General features: G+C 40.1%; 1 protein-coding gene across 2 annotated transcripts in view; it reads right to left on the bottom strand.

Moving 5' to 3' along the window:
* Nucleotides 1-14,322: 14,322 nt before the first annotated feature.
* Nucleotides 14,323-17,098, bottom strand: part of LOC120878950 (hyaluronan synthase 2-like) — an 18,771-nt gene continuing 15,995 nt past the window's right edge. Inside the window, exons 2-4 of one of the 2 annotated variants that reach the window (XM_040261890.1) lie at nt 17,090-17,098; nt 17,021-17,047; nt 14,323-15,469 (exon numbers count right to left, since the gene is read on the bottom strand). The exon at nt 17,090-17,098 is cut by the window's right edge and continues 81 nt beyond it. In XM_040261890.1, the coding sequence (XP_040117824.1) occupies nt 14,540-15,469; nt 17,021-17,047; nt 17,090-17,098 (966 nt within the window). In that variant the 3' untranslated portion in view covers nt 14,323-14,539. The other variant, XM_040261891.1, reaches the window with a different exon arrangement.

The following is a 17,098-nucleotide window of genomic DNA, read 5'->3' as shown; positions in this document are numbered from 1 at the left end:
GTTACGTTCTCTAACTTGAATGTAAAAGAGTTCTGATAATGTCTTGAGTTAGGGATACAGAAGGAATGCAATATCCATGCATTATTGTATGCAAGGCATTCAAAAAACTAAATTTACTGATAGTAGTCTAAAATAAAAGCAAGACATTTAACACTAAAAACAATCATATTTAGAAAGCATGGTAAATGGACATTAATGAATCATTCCAAGCCAGATCAATTTGATTATTAAAGGAAGTAAACTTTCCAGATTGTCATCACTAGGATGCACTTCAAACCTTTAACAAAGCTCTTTTTTAAAATGATTCATTTTTTGATGCAGCCCATTTTTAAAGTCTGTATTGAATTTGTTACAATACTGCTTCTGTTTTATGTTTTGTTTTATATTTTTGGCCATGAGGTACGTGGGCTTCCCCAGTGGCTCAGATGGTAAAGAATCTACCTGCAGCGCAGGAGATGAAGGGAATGTGGGTTCAATCCCTGGATTGGAAAGATCCCCTGGAGAAGGGAATTGCAACCCACTCTAATATTCTTGCCTGGAGAATCCCATGGACAGAGGAGCCTGGCAGACTTCAGTTCATGGGTTGCAAAGAGTCAGACACAACTGAGGGACTAACACTTCACATGTGGGACCCTAGCACCCCAACCAGGGATTGAACCCACACCCCCTGCATTGGAAAGCAAAATCTTAACTACTGGACTTCCAGGGAAGTCTCTTCAACAAAACTTTACTGGACTTTGTTTGTGATCCAAATGAGTGATTCTAAAAACTTGCTCTTCAGGTTTTTCAGAATTAAAACATATTTTTAGCTTTTTGTTAAGTCAAACCTTGAGTCACAATGTGGTAGTCACTCAGAGCTACTGAAGAAATCTGGTCAAATTTATCTAAAAGGCAGTCATGTGACCTAAACTGAACAAGTCAGAATCTCCCTTGGGAGCATTTGAATTTTGACTGCAGAGCACCAGGAAGACAGAAACAGGGTTAATGCACATTCCTTGGTGGAGGAGGGCATGGGAAAAAGTAGGAATCAGAATGAGAAATCTCCTTTTATTATTCAAAGCGACTACGTTTCTACCCTTTCCTCTGCCTGGTTCTCTGGTCTTTGATCATGAGTAACTTCAATACATTCCTACTCTGCTTTAACTAGCTAGTCTAGTTCTGTGCTTTCAAGAAAATGGATATTGAAAGATAAGGAAAGTTACTTTCATTGAGTCTGAGTAACCTGCACAGGACCACTCATCTTACAGGATTCAAAGTCACATCTTTGTCCAAAACCTATGCTTTTCACCACTCTAAACCTCGAGGCATCAGTCTTTTATATTGTCCAAGCTGCATATTGTTAGATATATAGCTATCTTTGTAGTTCAGTAATCAAACTAACATTAGTGGACTATTATTTTAATAGCTTGAAAAATGTGTATATTGAGATATATGATTTCACTTAATGCCATTAGTACTTGTGTGTGTGTTGAGTTGTATCCGACTCTCTGCAATCCCAGTGGCTGTAGCCTGCCAGGCTCCTTTGTCCATGGAATTTTTCAGACAAGAATACTGGAGTGAATTGCCATTTCCTCCACCAGGGGATCTTCCTGACCCAAGGATCAAACCTGCATCTCTTGCATTGTTAGGCATATTCTTTACCATCTGGGAGAAAACAATTGTAAAGAGGTTATTAGAGATCATAAAGAACATCAGACTCAGAGAATAAATCAGTTTTGAACTCTGCCTTCATGTGCTAATGGACTTTGGAGAAATTTCTTATACTTCTGAGTCCCAGTTCTGTCATCTGTGAAATAGGGTTATTAGTACATAATGGATAGATTTGTTTAGTGTTAAACCATGTATTCAAACTGCTTGTCATTTGGTAGAAACTCAACCATATTAGGGGCTTCACTGGTGGCTCAGACAGTAAAGAATCTGCCTGCAAAGTGGGAGAACTGGATCTGATCTTTAGGTTGGGGAGATCTCTGGAGGAGAGCATGGCAACCCACTCCAGTATTCTTACCTGGAGAATCCACATAGAAAGAGGACCTGGCAGGCAACAATCCATGAGGTCGCAAAGAGTCAGACACAACTGAGTGACTAAGCACAGCACACAACCATATTAACTTGTTATTGACTAAATTGTGTATTTTTTGCTTAATTGTAATAAACAACAAAATCAATTTTTTGCTCACTTGATCAATAAAGACAAATTCCTCCATCAATAAGGATCTCATGTTGATTAGATACGTTTTAAAAGATGAGCAACATATCCTCCTCCTCCTTGTACAGATTACAGCCTATTAGAGAGAGGAAAAAATAAACTTTTAAATAGTTAATTTAGTATATAAGGCATTATTACTGAAAAATATGACTGTGTTTTAGAGATAAAGGATAGAGTCACCAACTCTTATTTCATGATTATAATAAGAAAGGCTTCTCAGAGGAGGTTGTAATTTCGGCTAGGTTTGTAGGATGATGAGACGAAGTGAGTAAAGTTTAATATTAACCAAGTACATGGATAGGAACTAGTGGAATTGAAGTGATTTTCTACTAATCTGTTTTTCATATCTGTCAATTTAGTTTAAACAAGAAAAAAAAATAGTAGGACTTTCCTGGTGGTCCAGAGGTTAAGATCCTACCTGCCAATTCAGGGGACACAGGTTCAATCCCTGGTCAGGGAAGATTCTACACACCATGGGGCAACTAAGCCTGCAAGCTGCAACTCCTGAAGCCCACACACCCTAGAGCCTGTGCTCCACAGCAAGTGAAGCCACTGCAATGAGAAACCTACACAGTGCAACTAGAGAACAGCCCCCACTCACTGCAACTAGAGAAAGCCAAAAGCTGGTGCACAGCACTGAAGACAGTGCTGCCAAAAATAAATAAAATAAACAGTAATGATTTTATCAGTGCATTTAGAGTTAAAAAAAAAAAAAAAGTCCAAATGATTTCATTCACAATGATAGAAGAAAAGAGAAGATGAGGCTATGAGGACACAGATTTATTAAACTCCAAAAGTTCATCAGGGTTAGAATAACTACATATTCTCATCCAGTCACAGTTCTGTAGACTGACTTTTATCTGCTCTATGAAGAAAATCACTTAAGCATGGAAAGGAAAGATAGATAATACCAATGCCATCAATGGATTTGTCTCCTGCCAAATAGTATCTTTTCCACATAGACACTTTCTTAATTGGACCTTGTCCAGGCTGGCTTACATCCACATAGTGAGATATCAGCTCTGTATGCCCAGAAGTAAGGCTCTGGACAATTTGGAAGGCTGCCATCTAATGGGGTCACAGCAACATAAGAAGCCTTAGTCATGGTCCTGGAAGATCAATGGAAGCTGTCAGCCCTCTTGACACTCGCTAATATCTAGCTATGTTTCTTCTGCCAAAATCTCCCTGGGGAAGGCTCACTGTTCCCAAATCACCAAGCAAGGCCTAGATTCTTGGCTATACTGGGTAAGAAGACTACTTCTGAGTGGGGCTGAAAAATAGTCAAGTAATAAAAAATTAGGCCTCTTTGAGGAGGTGACCTAAATGTCAGGATGAAACCAGCCATGCCAAGTTCATGGAGAGGAGTGCTTCAGGCAAAATAAAGAGCTGCAGGTAATGATCCTGAAAGGGGGACAAGCTTGTCTTGGCTGGGAAACACAAAGACTGCCAGTGTGTAATGTAAGAAGGAAGAAAGAGAGAATTCAACAAGAAGTCATGGAAACAGACAGAAGGCAGATGGTGCAGGACCTTGTGGAGCAGGGCATCCTGAGATAGAAGATATTTGAAGACTTCAAAGCACGTGAGTGACATGACCTCACACTGGTTGTTCCATGGGAAAATACAGAGAAGCAAGCGCAGAAGAAAGAGAAATAAATGTCTCTGACAACAGACACAGGATGATGGCCACATGGCTAGGGTGGTAGCAATGAGGATGAAGACAAGTGTCCATGATGAGTCAGGCCCTATCTGATCTGTGCCATGGGAAAACCTGAATGTCTCCTTCCAATGCTCGGAACTAATAAAGAACTCAAATCGGAAGAATTCCTTTGAATTTCCAATATCTTATGATGTTTGTAGATGGGAGTTCTTACACTTTTATAAATGAAGAAATAGCGGTATCCACTCACAGTCAACCAGAACATGGAAAGTGATGCCAGGACTCAAATCCATCTGAAGACATGCCATGCTCTTCCTACTGGCCCACTGATCATATTTTAAACTTTCCATGTCAATCTATGCCAAAACCAATACAGAATTGTAAAGTAAAAATTAAAAATAAATTAAAAAAATAAAAATAAAAAAATGCTAAAAAAAAAAAAAATCCATCTGAAGACATGCCATGCTCTTCCTACTGGCCCACTGATCACATTTTAAACTTTCCAAAGCATTTACTTTGTCAGATGCAGAATCGTCTGTATTGAGTGTTCTTTTGGAAGTCAGAACATACAAGATAATTATAGCCATTGATTGCTCTGTGTTTAAAGGAGAAGAAGGCCACCTATTATTTCTAATATTTCTAGAGAAAAATCTGAAGGCTGTATTGAAGCCCCAAATTAGGTGAATTAAAATGCATTTTTGAGAAGTAAAAGCCCTGATATTTAAGTAAATATTCCAGGCCTGGCCCAGCAGTTTGTTGAGTAATGTAACTTTCAGAAGGAAGGAAGGAAACAGGAAGAAACACTAAGGAAGTTAGTGGTTTAGGAAGGAGGGGAGAAGAAAAGAAAAAATTATTAAACCCCAATTATGTGGTAAGTATTTTCCCTAGGTAGTTTTCATATACTATATAGATTACCCAATAACTCTGAGAGGTGAAAATCATTAGCTCCAAACTTGTTCTGGCCACCTGTGTCCATGCTAAGTCATTTCAGTTGTGTCTGACTCTGCAACCCTCTGGACTATAGCCCGCCGAGCTCCTCTGTCCATGGGATTCTCCAGGCAAGAATGCTGGAGTGGGTTGCCATTTTCTCCTCCAGGGGATCTGCTGGACACAAGGATGGAACCCTTTCTCTTGTGTCTCCTGCACTGCAAATGGATTCTTTCCTGCTGAGCCCCCAGGTAAGCTCTGCTCTGTCTTCATGTTCTTTCAAAGTGGGTAACATGACAACAATTCATTTGGGGCAAGAATTTTAGAATATCCATTTTTAACATGTTATTATATCTTTTATTAGTGCTAAAAATTTCATGTACTGGGATGACTATTCAGGGTGATTCTGTTTAAAATCTAATAACATAAAAGCCTGAGAGTTTGATTTATAACTTTTTTGGTGGAAAAGAATTCAAGCATAGTCTTATATCAGATTTCAGAGTAAAGTAGCTGCCTGGAGATAATGCAGATTTGAGGGGTTTTGCATTAAAAAAGAGAGCCCTAAACATCTGGGTAAAAGAGACCAAAAGGCTAGATCAGGGTTTACAGCCAACTCTGAAGTCTTGACCAAGGTGCTAAAACCAAGTGCTTTGCAATTTACTCCTTTGTGGTAAGGATTCTGGCCTTTCTCCACTCTCGCTGTCTTTCTTTATACCTTGCTTCATTCCAGCAAAGATTTGAGGAAGCTGAATTGCACTAAGTGGACTTGAAGTTTTCTTTCTCCACTAATTCTGAGTGAGTGAGTAACAGTCACTTAGTCATGTCATGTCTGACTCTTTTTGACCCCATGGACTGTGCCTGCCAGGCTCCTCTGTCCATGGAATTCTCCAGGCAAGAATACTGAAGTGGGTCGCCTTTCCCTTCTCCAGGGGATCTTCCCAACCCAGAGATGGAATCCAAGTCTCTTGCACTGCAGGCAGAGTCTTTACCATCTGAGCTACAGGGTGGGATAAATAGTATCATAAAACTGGCTAATCAGCTTTGATTCCAAAAGATCCTTCTTGCAGAATGTTTAGCTCCTTAAAGCTCTTATTTAAGTTCTGTTTTGCTTTTTAATTCAAGAGACATATCATGTGTTATCTATAGAGATGGGAAATTTAGTTATATGGCAGACACTTATTGCCTCTGTTCTGAGAGTGAATATGTAATACTGAGATTTTATCCTGATTTCGTTAAAAATGATTGCATTTGATTTTGTGACTCAACAATCAACTTGGTTCAAGACAGAGAATAAAACACGACCTTTCCCTTTGTTTTTAAAGCAACTGTGTCTCTTTTGAGTCACTGCTCTCATACATTGACAAGGTTATTTCAAAGGTCAGGCTAACTCACTGTACTTTCCCCCTTCATATTAGGATTAACCTCCTTGTTGCCCTGAATAGCAGAGCTAAAAGAAGTCACTTAGGCTTGTCCTAGCCACATTGTGGAGAACTTTCTGACCGCACATGGGTAAACCTAACTCTTGAGAAGAGCCTGTTTCTGTAGCTCAGAGGCTGAAACAAAAGAGCTTGCAAGTTCCTCCCTCTTCCCTGTGGTCTTCACACCTGGAGCTGTTGACTCAGGTGATAAGCAGTTAAGCTCTGAGTACTGTTTCTCAATTTTAATAAAAACAAGTATAACTTGTGTTAGCAGCTGCTGTTGCTGCTGCTAAGTCGCTTCAGTCATGTCCAACTCTGTGCAACCCCATAGATGGCAGACCACCAGGCTCCCCCATCCCTGGGGTTCTCCAGGCAAGAAGACTGGAGTGGGTTGCCATTTGCTTCTCCAATGCATGAGAGTGAAAAGTGAAAGTGAAGTTGCTCAGTCGTGTTCGACTCTTCGGGACCCCATGGACTGCAGCCTACCAGGCTCCTCTGACCATGGGATTTTCCAGGCAAGAGTACTGGAGTGGGGTGCCATTGCCTTCTCCAGGTATTAGGCATATATACCAGCATTCTCCAGGTATTAGGCATTTATACCAGCATTATCTGGGCTTCCCTGGTGGTGCAGAGTTTAAAGCGTCTGCCTGCAATGTGGGAGACCTGGGTTCGATCCCTGGGTCGGGAAGATCCCCTGGAGAAGGAAATGGCAACCCACTCCAGTATTCTTGCCTGGAGAATCCCATGGATGGAGGAGCCTGGTGGGCTACAGTCCACGGGTCGCAAAGAGTTGGACATGACTGAGTGACTTCAATTCACTTCACTTCACCAGCATTATCTAGTGTTTCAGTTCAGTTCAGTACAGTCACTCAGTCGTGTCCAACCCTTCGCCACCCTATGGACTGCAGCACTCCAGGCCTCCCTGTCCATCACCAAAACCCAGAGCTTGCTCAAACTCAAGTCCATTGAGTTGATGATACCATCCAACCATCTCACCCTCTGTGGTCCCCTCCTCCTCTTGCTTCAATCTTTCCCAGCATCAGGGTCTTTTCAAATGAGTCAGTTCTTCGCATCAGGTGGCCAAAGTATTGCAGCCTCAGTTTCAGCATCAGTGCTTCCAATGAATATTCAGGACTGATTTCTTTTAGGATTGACTGGTTTGATCTCAGTGGAGTCCAAGGGACTCTCAAGAGACTTCTCCAACACCACAGTTCAAAAGCACCAATTCTTCAATGCTCAGCTTTCTTAACCTTTATACAGATTTCTCAGGAGGCAGGTAAGGTGGTCTGATATTCCCATCTCTTTCATTATTTTCCATAGTTTGTTGTGATCCACACAGTCAAAGGCTTTGGCATAGTCAATAAAGCAGAAATAGATGTTTTTCTGGAACTCTCTTGCTTTTTTGATGATCCAGCGGATGTTGGCAATTTGATCTCTGGTTCCTCTGGCTTTTCTAAATCCAGTTTGAACATCTGGAAGTTCACGGTTCACGTACTATTGAAGCCTCTCTTGGAGAATTTTGAGCATTACTTTACTAGCATGTGAGATGAGTGCAATTGTGTGGTAGTTTGAGCATTCTTTGGCATTGCCTTTCTTTGGGATTGGAATGAAAATTGACCTTTTCCAATCCTGTGGACGCTGCTGAATTTTCCAAATATGCTGGCCTATTGAGTGTAGCACTTTCACAGCATCTTTTAGGATTTGAAATAGCTCAACTGGAATTCCATCACCTCCACTAGCTTTGTTCTTAGTGATGCTTCCTAAGACCCCCTTGACTTCACATCCCAGGATGTCTGGCTCTAGATGAGTGATCACACTGTTGTGGTTATCTGGGTCATGAAGATCTTTTTTGTACAGTTCTGCTGTGTGTTCTTACCACCTTTTCTTATTATCTTCTGCTTCTATTAGGTCTATACAATTTCTGTCCTTTATTGTGCCCATCTTTGCATGAAATGTTCCCTTGTTATCTGTAATTTTCTTGACAAGATCTCTAGTCTTTCTCATTCTATTGTTTTCCTCTATTTCTTTGCATTGATCACTGAGGAAGCCTTTCTTGTCTCTCCTTGCTATTTTTTTGAATTCTGCATTCAGATGGGTATATCTTTCCTTTTCTCCTTTGCTTTTCACTTCTCTTCTTTCCTTGGCTATTTGCATGTCCTCTTCAGACAACCATTTTGCCTTTTTGCATTTTTCTTGGGGATGGTTTTGATCACTCCTCTTGTACAATGTCACAAACCTCCCCATCCATAGTTCTTCAGACACTCTGTCTCTCAGATCTAATCCCTTGAATCTATTTCTCACTTCCACTATATAATCATAAGGGATTTGATTTAGGTCATAGCTGAATGGTCTAGTGGTTTTCCCTGCTTTCTTCAATTTAAGTCTGAATTTGGAAATAAGCAGTTCATGATCTGAGCCACAGTCAGCTCCTGGTCTTGTTTTTGCTGACTGTATAGAGCTTCTCCATCTTCAGCTGCAAAGAATATAATCAATCTGATCTAGATATTGACCATCTGGTGATGTCCATTGTGTTGAGTTGTCTCTTGTGTTGTTGGAAGAGGGTGTTTGTTATGACCAGTGCATTCTCTTGGCAAAACTCTATTAGCCTTTGCCCTGCTTCATTCCATACTCCAAGGCCAAATTTGCCTGTTACTCCAGGTGTTTCTTGACTTCCTATCTTTGCATTCCAGTCCCCTATGATAAAAAGGACATTTTTTTTTGGTGTTACTTCTAGACAATCTTGTAAGTCAACATAGAACCGTTCAACTTCAGATTCTTTGGCATTAGTGGTTGGGGCATAGACTTGGATTACTGTGATATTGAATGGTTTTCCTTGGAAATGAAGGAAACGAAGATCATTCTGTCATTTTTGAGACTGCACCCAAGTGTTTATCCAGATGTTAACCAACCTCCTTATGGAAAGGGCATCATAGTTATCAAGATGGGAAGATTTCAGTATATAATGTGCCTCTCTTGCTGATTCATAAAGCTAATCAGCACACTGAAAGTTTGTGAGAATCTCTTCAGTGAAGAAAGTTGATGCCTTCAGTGTTTTCTAAATACGCCTAAAGATAACATCCTTTTATTTTATGGAAGGTGGCTTCCCTGGTGGCTCAGTGGTAAAGAATCTGCCTGGCAAGAGACTCAGGTTTGATCCCTGGGAGAAGGAAGATGGAAGATCCCCTGGAGAAAGAAATGGCAACCCACTCCAACATTCTTGCCTGGGAAATCCCATGGACAGAGTAGCCTGACAGGCTGCAGTCCAGGGGGTAGCAGAAAGTCAGATATGACTTAGCAACTAAACAATAACAGTTTCATGGAAAATCTTTCAATGTCTCAGGGCACTCATATAACAAGCACTTACTATATTAAAAGTCTTCCTTCTAAGTACAGAGCCTGATATACAGTGCATTTCTCTAACAAATATTTGTAGGAAGTCAAATAAGTACATGAATGAGTGAAATCCTATAAAGTGGATATATTTATTTATATGTTCAGACTTTTGCTGTCAATAATTTTTTAAGAAATATGTTTAACATCACCTAAACTTGGGCAAACTCTGGGAGATGGTGAGGTTCAGGGAGGCCTGGGGTGCTGCAGTCCATGGGGTCGCAAAGATCAGACACAAGTGGGTGACTGAACAACAACAACAACAACAAATCCATGTCTGGGGCTTCCCTGGTGGCTCAGATGGTAAAGAATCTGCCTGCAATGCAGGAGACTCAGGTTCACTCCCTGGATTGGGAAGATACCCTGGAGAAGGGAATGGATACCCACTCCAGTATTCTTGCCTGAGAAATCCCATGGACAGAGGAGCCTGGGGACTACAGTCCACGAGATCACAAAGAGTTGGACAGAACTGAGTGCCTAAGCACACACACACACACACACGCACACACACGCACGCACACACGCATGCACGCACACACACGCGCACGATCCATGTTTATTAGGTTCCTCCTAGTTAACTGGCTCTCTGCTCTGTGATGAGGACTGCAGAATCTATAGCAAAATGATAGTAACACAATATCCCATGTGGAAGAGATATATGAACTATATGGTGGTATGGAACATAGATGGCAGTGTAACCAAGCAGGACCTTCTGGGGCCTTCCAGGGGACAGGCTTTCCCCCATATTCTCTGTTTCAGCTCTTCTTTGAAGTAGCTAGATAATAGTACTTAATGTTCGTTTCCTGCATTGTTTTGCAAGTGTAAAAACCCCTCCCTCTGCCACACTTGGAAGATGCAAACTACTTGGCAACCAGCAACACAGAGCCCCAGGCCTCCTGGAGCCTAAGGACTGATAAAGTTAACCCCTGTGACACCAGCCTGTGACCCCCTACTCCCTCATCTGGCTTTTTAAAGTGCTCTGCCAAAACCCTCCCAGGACTTCAGGGCCCCTGAGGGCATGAGGCATCTTGTCTGCTTGCCCCACCTTGCAATAAAACTTTCTCAGCTCCAAACTCCACCTTTTCAGTTTGGTTGTCCTTACTGCATGCCGAGCACACAAACTTGCATTAAGATTTCAGGAGAAGGTGGTAATCTGAGTTGAGTTCATTGACAAATGAGACTTAGTCTTGCAAAGAGATGTTCCCACAAATATATTTGATGTGCATGTGCTGTTTTTAAGCAACTATTAATCATATATTAATACACATGTATATTTTGTGTTTTGAAGACAAAATTTATTATCAGAGATGCTTTTATTCAATAACAGGATTAGCTTCATAATCTAGGGAAACAGGTAACACAGGAACAGGTGTCAGAAATACTTATCCAAATTTTATCAGAGAAAATATGAACCACATACCACAATAGGAAATGCAGCAATTAACATTTAACTTATTAAGAAGAAGATTTTTTTTCCAGTGTCTATAAATCTTTATAGAAATCCTAGTGAATTATCACTTTGCCTTTCTCACAGCTAAGAAAGAGCTTCCTACCCATAAAAGTTCCTTTCCCTAAACTGATGAAACTCTGCCATCTCTATGCTCTCTTTCATCCATAAGTTATTTGTCTATCCAGGTATAAAGGAATTCTTTATAAATGAAAAGTTCAGAGATTTTTCTTTCTTTCTTTTTTTAAAGAAATCAGACTCTGGCTGTTTCATAAGCTGTATTGGGAATTTCATTCCTTCACTTGTTTATTCAGTCCACAAGTTTTTAATTGAGCTCCTACCACGTGACAAACTACACTAGACTCAGAGGATGGGATGCTTAAAAATTCTCACACAGTTCCTTCTTCCACTGAGTTTGTCCTATAATGAGAGAGATGGATATCAAACAAGGAATCATAGAATGAAAATTAAAAATAAGTATGACAATGTTCATAGGGGAATATAATAGAGAAATAATCATGGAAGGCGTGCCTGAGAAAATATGACTAAAGTGAGGTTGAAGGATGGAATAAAAGTTAATTTGGGGAACTTCCCTGCAGATCTGTTGGTTGAGACTTCGAGCTTCCACTGCAGGGGTCTCAGATTCGATCCCTGGTCAGGAATCAAGGATCCTACAAACCTCTTCTTGCACTCTTGCACTTCTTGCTCTTCAGAGCACTCTTCAAAGCAAATAAACAAAACAACAACAACAACAACAAAAGAGTTAATTAAAGGTAATAGGGGGAAGGAAATTTGGTTGGGAAGAGCTTTTGGAAATGCCCACAGAAGTGTTGGAGCCTGGTTTGCTGGAGGAATTCAAAGAATTCCTTAAAAGCAGGCATCATTTCTTATTTTTGAAATCCCAGCAGTTTGTCACATAATCACACTCAAAGTCTGTTTGTTGAGTGAATGTCTTAACTTAGCAGACAGCGCCAAGGTAACTCTCTTTCCCCTGACACAGGTATCAATCCACTGCCCCAATCCAAAGTGCAACCTTCACAGACTTTCCTGTAAGCTAATTGAGAAAAATCCCAGACTCCCCTTAAAGAAGATTCATTACTTGAGTTCATCCTGAACATCCTTCTTTCAGGCATTCATCTACTTATTCACCAAATTATATTGAACCCTTGACTCCACTAGCCACCGCAGAGGACTCAAAAATGATGAAAATGTAGCATCAGATTCAAAACCTTTTAGTGTTCCAGGATATTATCATGTGCTCTGATATTCATAACATAGGGCAGAAGGAAAAAACAGAGCTGCATGGTAGAGATAAAATGAAGTATAAGAGTGAAGGAGAGTAAGAGAACCTTTTAAGCTGAGGTATTTGGGGAAGAAAATGGTAGTAAAATTATGCCTTGAATGAAGGATGTTGAAGAATTTTGACAAGTAAATATGGAGAGGGGGAAGGAAAAGCCATTTCAGGTTTTAGAGTAAAATGCAAACCAAGATAAAGAAAAAAGGCAAAGTATGTGCAAGAGGAAGCAAACCAAGAAATCTAGTTTTTGTTTTTAACATAATTCTGCACACCACTAGTCACAGGGCAAGATGAGTCATGTCAAAAGTCAAACTGGAAAATTGAAGCTCTGGAGTAGCCAGGTTAATTGTACCAGGTGCATCTATTTTTATGTGCCAATTCTTGATATTAAACCTTGAAGGAAGGCTTCCCTGATGGTCCAATGGTTAAGGATCTGCCTGCAAATACAGGGGACACAGGTTCAATTCTTGGTCCAGGAAGACTCCACAATCCAAGGAGCAGCTAAGTCCATGCACTGCACTCCTGAGCCCACCATCTAGAGTCCATGCTCTGCAACAAGAGAAGCTACTGCTACCACAATGAGAGCCCCACACACCGCAACGAAGAGTCACCCCTGCTTGCTGCAACTAAAGAAAGCCAGTGCACATCAATGAAGACCCAGTGCAGCCAAAAATAGATAAATAAATAATTTTTAAAAATTAGGCATAAGATCTGAATATACATTTATTTAAAAAAGAAAACATTAATATAAATGTAAGTGTGTAAGCATATTTGTGTAGGCCAAGAACAGGAGAAATGAAAAAATTATCTGTGTAATTCAGAAAAAAATCCTTCCTAGAAAGTAAAAGAGAACAGAGCTGGATCTGCCGATCTTTAATCTACATGTTTTATGTTTATTATAGTTTATCCAACTCAACCGTATAAACCTCATACAAACATGTAAAGCAAACTAGAAAGCTGAAAAAAAGAAAAGCAGGTTAAATAAGTTTACTGCATAGGTAAGATTCGGTATACTGAGGCTACAAAACAAAATGATGTACTGGATTGCATTTACCCAAACTGTACTCTTGCCTGGAAAATCCCATGGGTGGAGGAGCCTGGTAGGCTGCAGCCCATGGGGTCATGAAGAGTCAGACACGACTGAGCAACTTCCTTTTCACTTTTCCCTTTCATGTATTGGAGAAGGCAATGGCAACCCACTCCAGGACTCTTGCCTGGAAAATCCCATGGACGGAGGAGCCTGGTAGGCTGCAGTCCATGGGGTCACGGAGAGTCAGACACAACTGAGCAACTTCACTTTCATTATTCACTTTCCTGCATTGAAGAAGGAAATGGCAACCCACTCCAGTGTTCTTGCCTGGAGAATCCCAGGCATGGGGGAGCCTGGTAGGGTGCCGTCTCTGGGGTCTCACAGAGTCGGACATGACTGAAGAGACTTAGCAGCAGCAGCAGATTAACAATGTTGTGTCAGTTTCTGGTGTACAGCAAAATGGTTGTTATACATATGTCTGTATCTGTTCTTTTTCAAATTCTTTTCCCATTGAGGTTTTTACAGAACATTGAACAGCATTCCCTGTTGGTTATCTGTTTTAAACACAGAGCATGTATTTGTTGAAAGAACTTTTCCTTGCATTTCCAAAATCCTTTTCTTCCATGATAACCCACATAAAGCATTGCTAGCGAAGTACATAGGGCAAAACACTGTTTGGTGGATGTACTGTAGGCGAAAGTGCATACACAAAAATTCTTCTCATTTTTATAAAAACTGAGCTGCTTTTTATTGATGAGGTAAAAAATTTGGTCGAATCAAAATAAAACCAAACAATTTTTTAAAATTTATTTGTAAATGGAGTTTACAATGTTGTATTAGTCTCTGCTGTACAACATGAGTCAGCCATAAATGTATTAATACATATATCCCCTCCCTCTTGAGACTTCCTCCCACCACAACCCCCTATTGTACCCCTTTAGGTCATTAGAGAGCACCAAACAGAGCTCCCTATGTTAAACAGCAGCTTCCCACTAGCTATCTTTTTTACACATGGCTGTGTACATATGTCAATGCTACTCTCTCAGTTGTCCCAGAAGCAGTGATATATTTCCTTTGTTGCCATCATCTGATTCCACAATTCTGTACAATCAGGACAGTTACTAGAGGAAGAAGGTTTTTTGAATGTCTGCAAACTTCAGTGTAAGATTATACATCAAGCATCATGTCGTACTGCTTTTTCTTCTTCCACCTGCCGCATCTCTTAACAAAAACCACATAGAGCATCAAAAACACAACCCAATAGCATGCATAGATGGATAAAGCAATAACTAGAACTTTCTTTTTGGATTCTGAGAATGGCTTACTAACTTCCTTATAAATGGTGAAAATCAAACCACCCAGGAGAATTATAGACCAGACCGATACTGGAATGAGTCCCACAAAATTAGCAACAATTTTTTTCCTTCCAGATGTGCCCCACCCAGCTCTGTTTATTGTCACAATTGCAAATATCTTAGCAGGAAGTAAACTTGACATGTATAACACTGAGTAGAAGGACATGAAGACCATGACAATATTTCCTCTAAGGCAGACAGCAAAGGATGACTTTATGAGAGCCACTAACTTGATGGTTAACAAGAAGAGCAGGATGTTCCAAACATTACCCCTGTAGAAGAACCGGATCACCGTGGCAATGAGGAAGAAAGGGAAGAACCCAGTGATGACGGCTTCATAGGTCATCCACAAGTGATGTTTATGAAACCACATCGCGTTGTACAGCCACTCTCGGAAGTAGGACTTGCTCCAGCGGGTCTGCTGGTTTAACCATCTGAGATATTCCTTAGGTGTTTCAGTAAGGCACTTGGATCGAGCTGTGTATTTCGTTGCATAGCCCAGACTCAGCACTCGGTTCGTTAGATGCCTGTCATCTCCAAAACTACATTGGCTGCCCATAAATTCTTGATTGTACCAGTCTTCCACAAATTCATGCAGTAAGGAGTTTCTGTACATTCCCAGAGGTCCACTAATACACTGGACACATCCGAAATAAGACTGACAGGCCCTTTCTATGTTAAAAGCCATCCAGTATCTCACACTGCTGAGGAAGGAGATCCAGGAATCATACTTGTTTAAAATCTGCAAGAAAAATAAAAGTAAGTAAAAATAATTACATAAAGGTAAATCTGCTGAAAATTCCAGTAAAATCTGGACCATCCTGAGGTTACTACCTAGAGTGTTTTGTTATTTTGTTTGCCTATTTTGGCTTTCTCCCTGTTTTTGACACAGTTATATTTTATTGTCTTTGATTCTCTATTACTGGATTAATTTTATAAGTGGATTGCATGTATTGGGACTAGATAATAAATTTTTTTTCTATTTTATCACTTTCTGTACTCTTTTCGCTATGATTTTTGTTCCTGTTCTCATTATAATATTGACAGGTTTCTTTAGCCTTAATTCTCAGTTCCTAAATTCTCTCCCTCTCTTCCTTACCATTCAATATTTGAAAATTGTTAAGTCCTATTTTCTTCTACTCTGGATAATTTCCAATCATGCAAGTCTGCTATTTTTCCTTCCCCTTCCTCCCTACTTTTTTTCAATGCCAGTGATAATATGGTTTCCTGTGTTCTCTACCCAAAACTTGAATCCTGTAATAAGGCTCTGTATACAGTTTATTGACCATTGTTTTTCTGGCAATATTTCATAATTATCTCCTCTATCTCAACTTTGTTCAGTTTTCAGTGGAATTTTGCATGCTTCTTTTTTATCATCAGGCTATTTCTTAGTCCATCTAGTGCATCTCCTTTGCCTTCACTATCACCATGCATATAAATATGGGTTATACAGTAATGTGATACCTAAATTTAAATCAAATTTCCATATGCTTCTTATCTTTTGCTAAAAACTAATTGCACTTTTGCAAAGAACTCATTTAAACCTCACAAACTTTCACATATGTATTTTACTGCCCCACACATTTAAAATCACCTTCATTAATATTGGTTTCATTAATTGTTTCCCCATTGATAGCAAATAATGTGAAATAAAAAATTGGAAAACCACAAGTTTTAAAGACATAGGTATACAATATAAAATCCATTCCTGCCATACTTCCATTTTGTTTAATCCTTGTATTAAGTGAGTTCCAATATCATCTTATCAGAACATTAAGTTATGGCTCAAGAAGATATGGTGGAAATAGTACACACACGTTATATTTTTGGGCTTCCCTGGTGGCTCAGACAGTAAAGAGACTGCCTGCAATGCAGGAGACCTGGGTTCAGTCCCTGGGTCAGGAAGATCCCCTGGAGAAGGAAATGGCAACCAACCCAGTCTACTCCAGTACTCTTGCCTGGAAAATCCCATGGATGGAGGACCCTGGTAGGCTACAGTCCATGGGGTCACAAACAATCAGACATGACTGGGTGACTAACACACACATTATATTTTATATTACTTATCAGCCACTACATACATGGGTTATAACCCAGGATTAAGCAAAGAAATCATAAATTATTTCAATTTAGACAAAAGAAGACACAGTAAAGTATGTCCAAAGCACATTCTAATGTGTCTCCAGCTCCAGAACCAATACCTGGCACAGAGTTTGGTGTGCAGTAAATGTATGTTCAAGGGGTCATTTTTGCTTCTAAAAGTGACCCATGCAAAAAGTGAAGCCATACGCACCTTGACATCTCCCCCAACACCTCCAACCTTGTGGTCTACTTCTAAAACTTTTACCATCTCCACAGTTGCGGCAGGGTC

Source organism: Oryx dammah, unplaced genomic scaffold (assembly GCF_014754425.2).
Source record: "Oryx dammah isolate SB20612 unplaced genomic scaffold, SCBI_Odam_1.1 HiC_scaffold_19, whole genome shotgun sequence".
Classification (NCBI taxonomy): Eukaryota; Metazoa; Chordata; class Mammalia; order Artiodactyla; family Bovidae; genus Oryx; species Oryx dammah.
The sequence above is the reverse complement of the archived record's forward strand: the minus strand, read 5'-3'. Positions and strand labels throughout refer to the sequence as shown.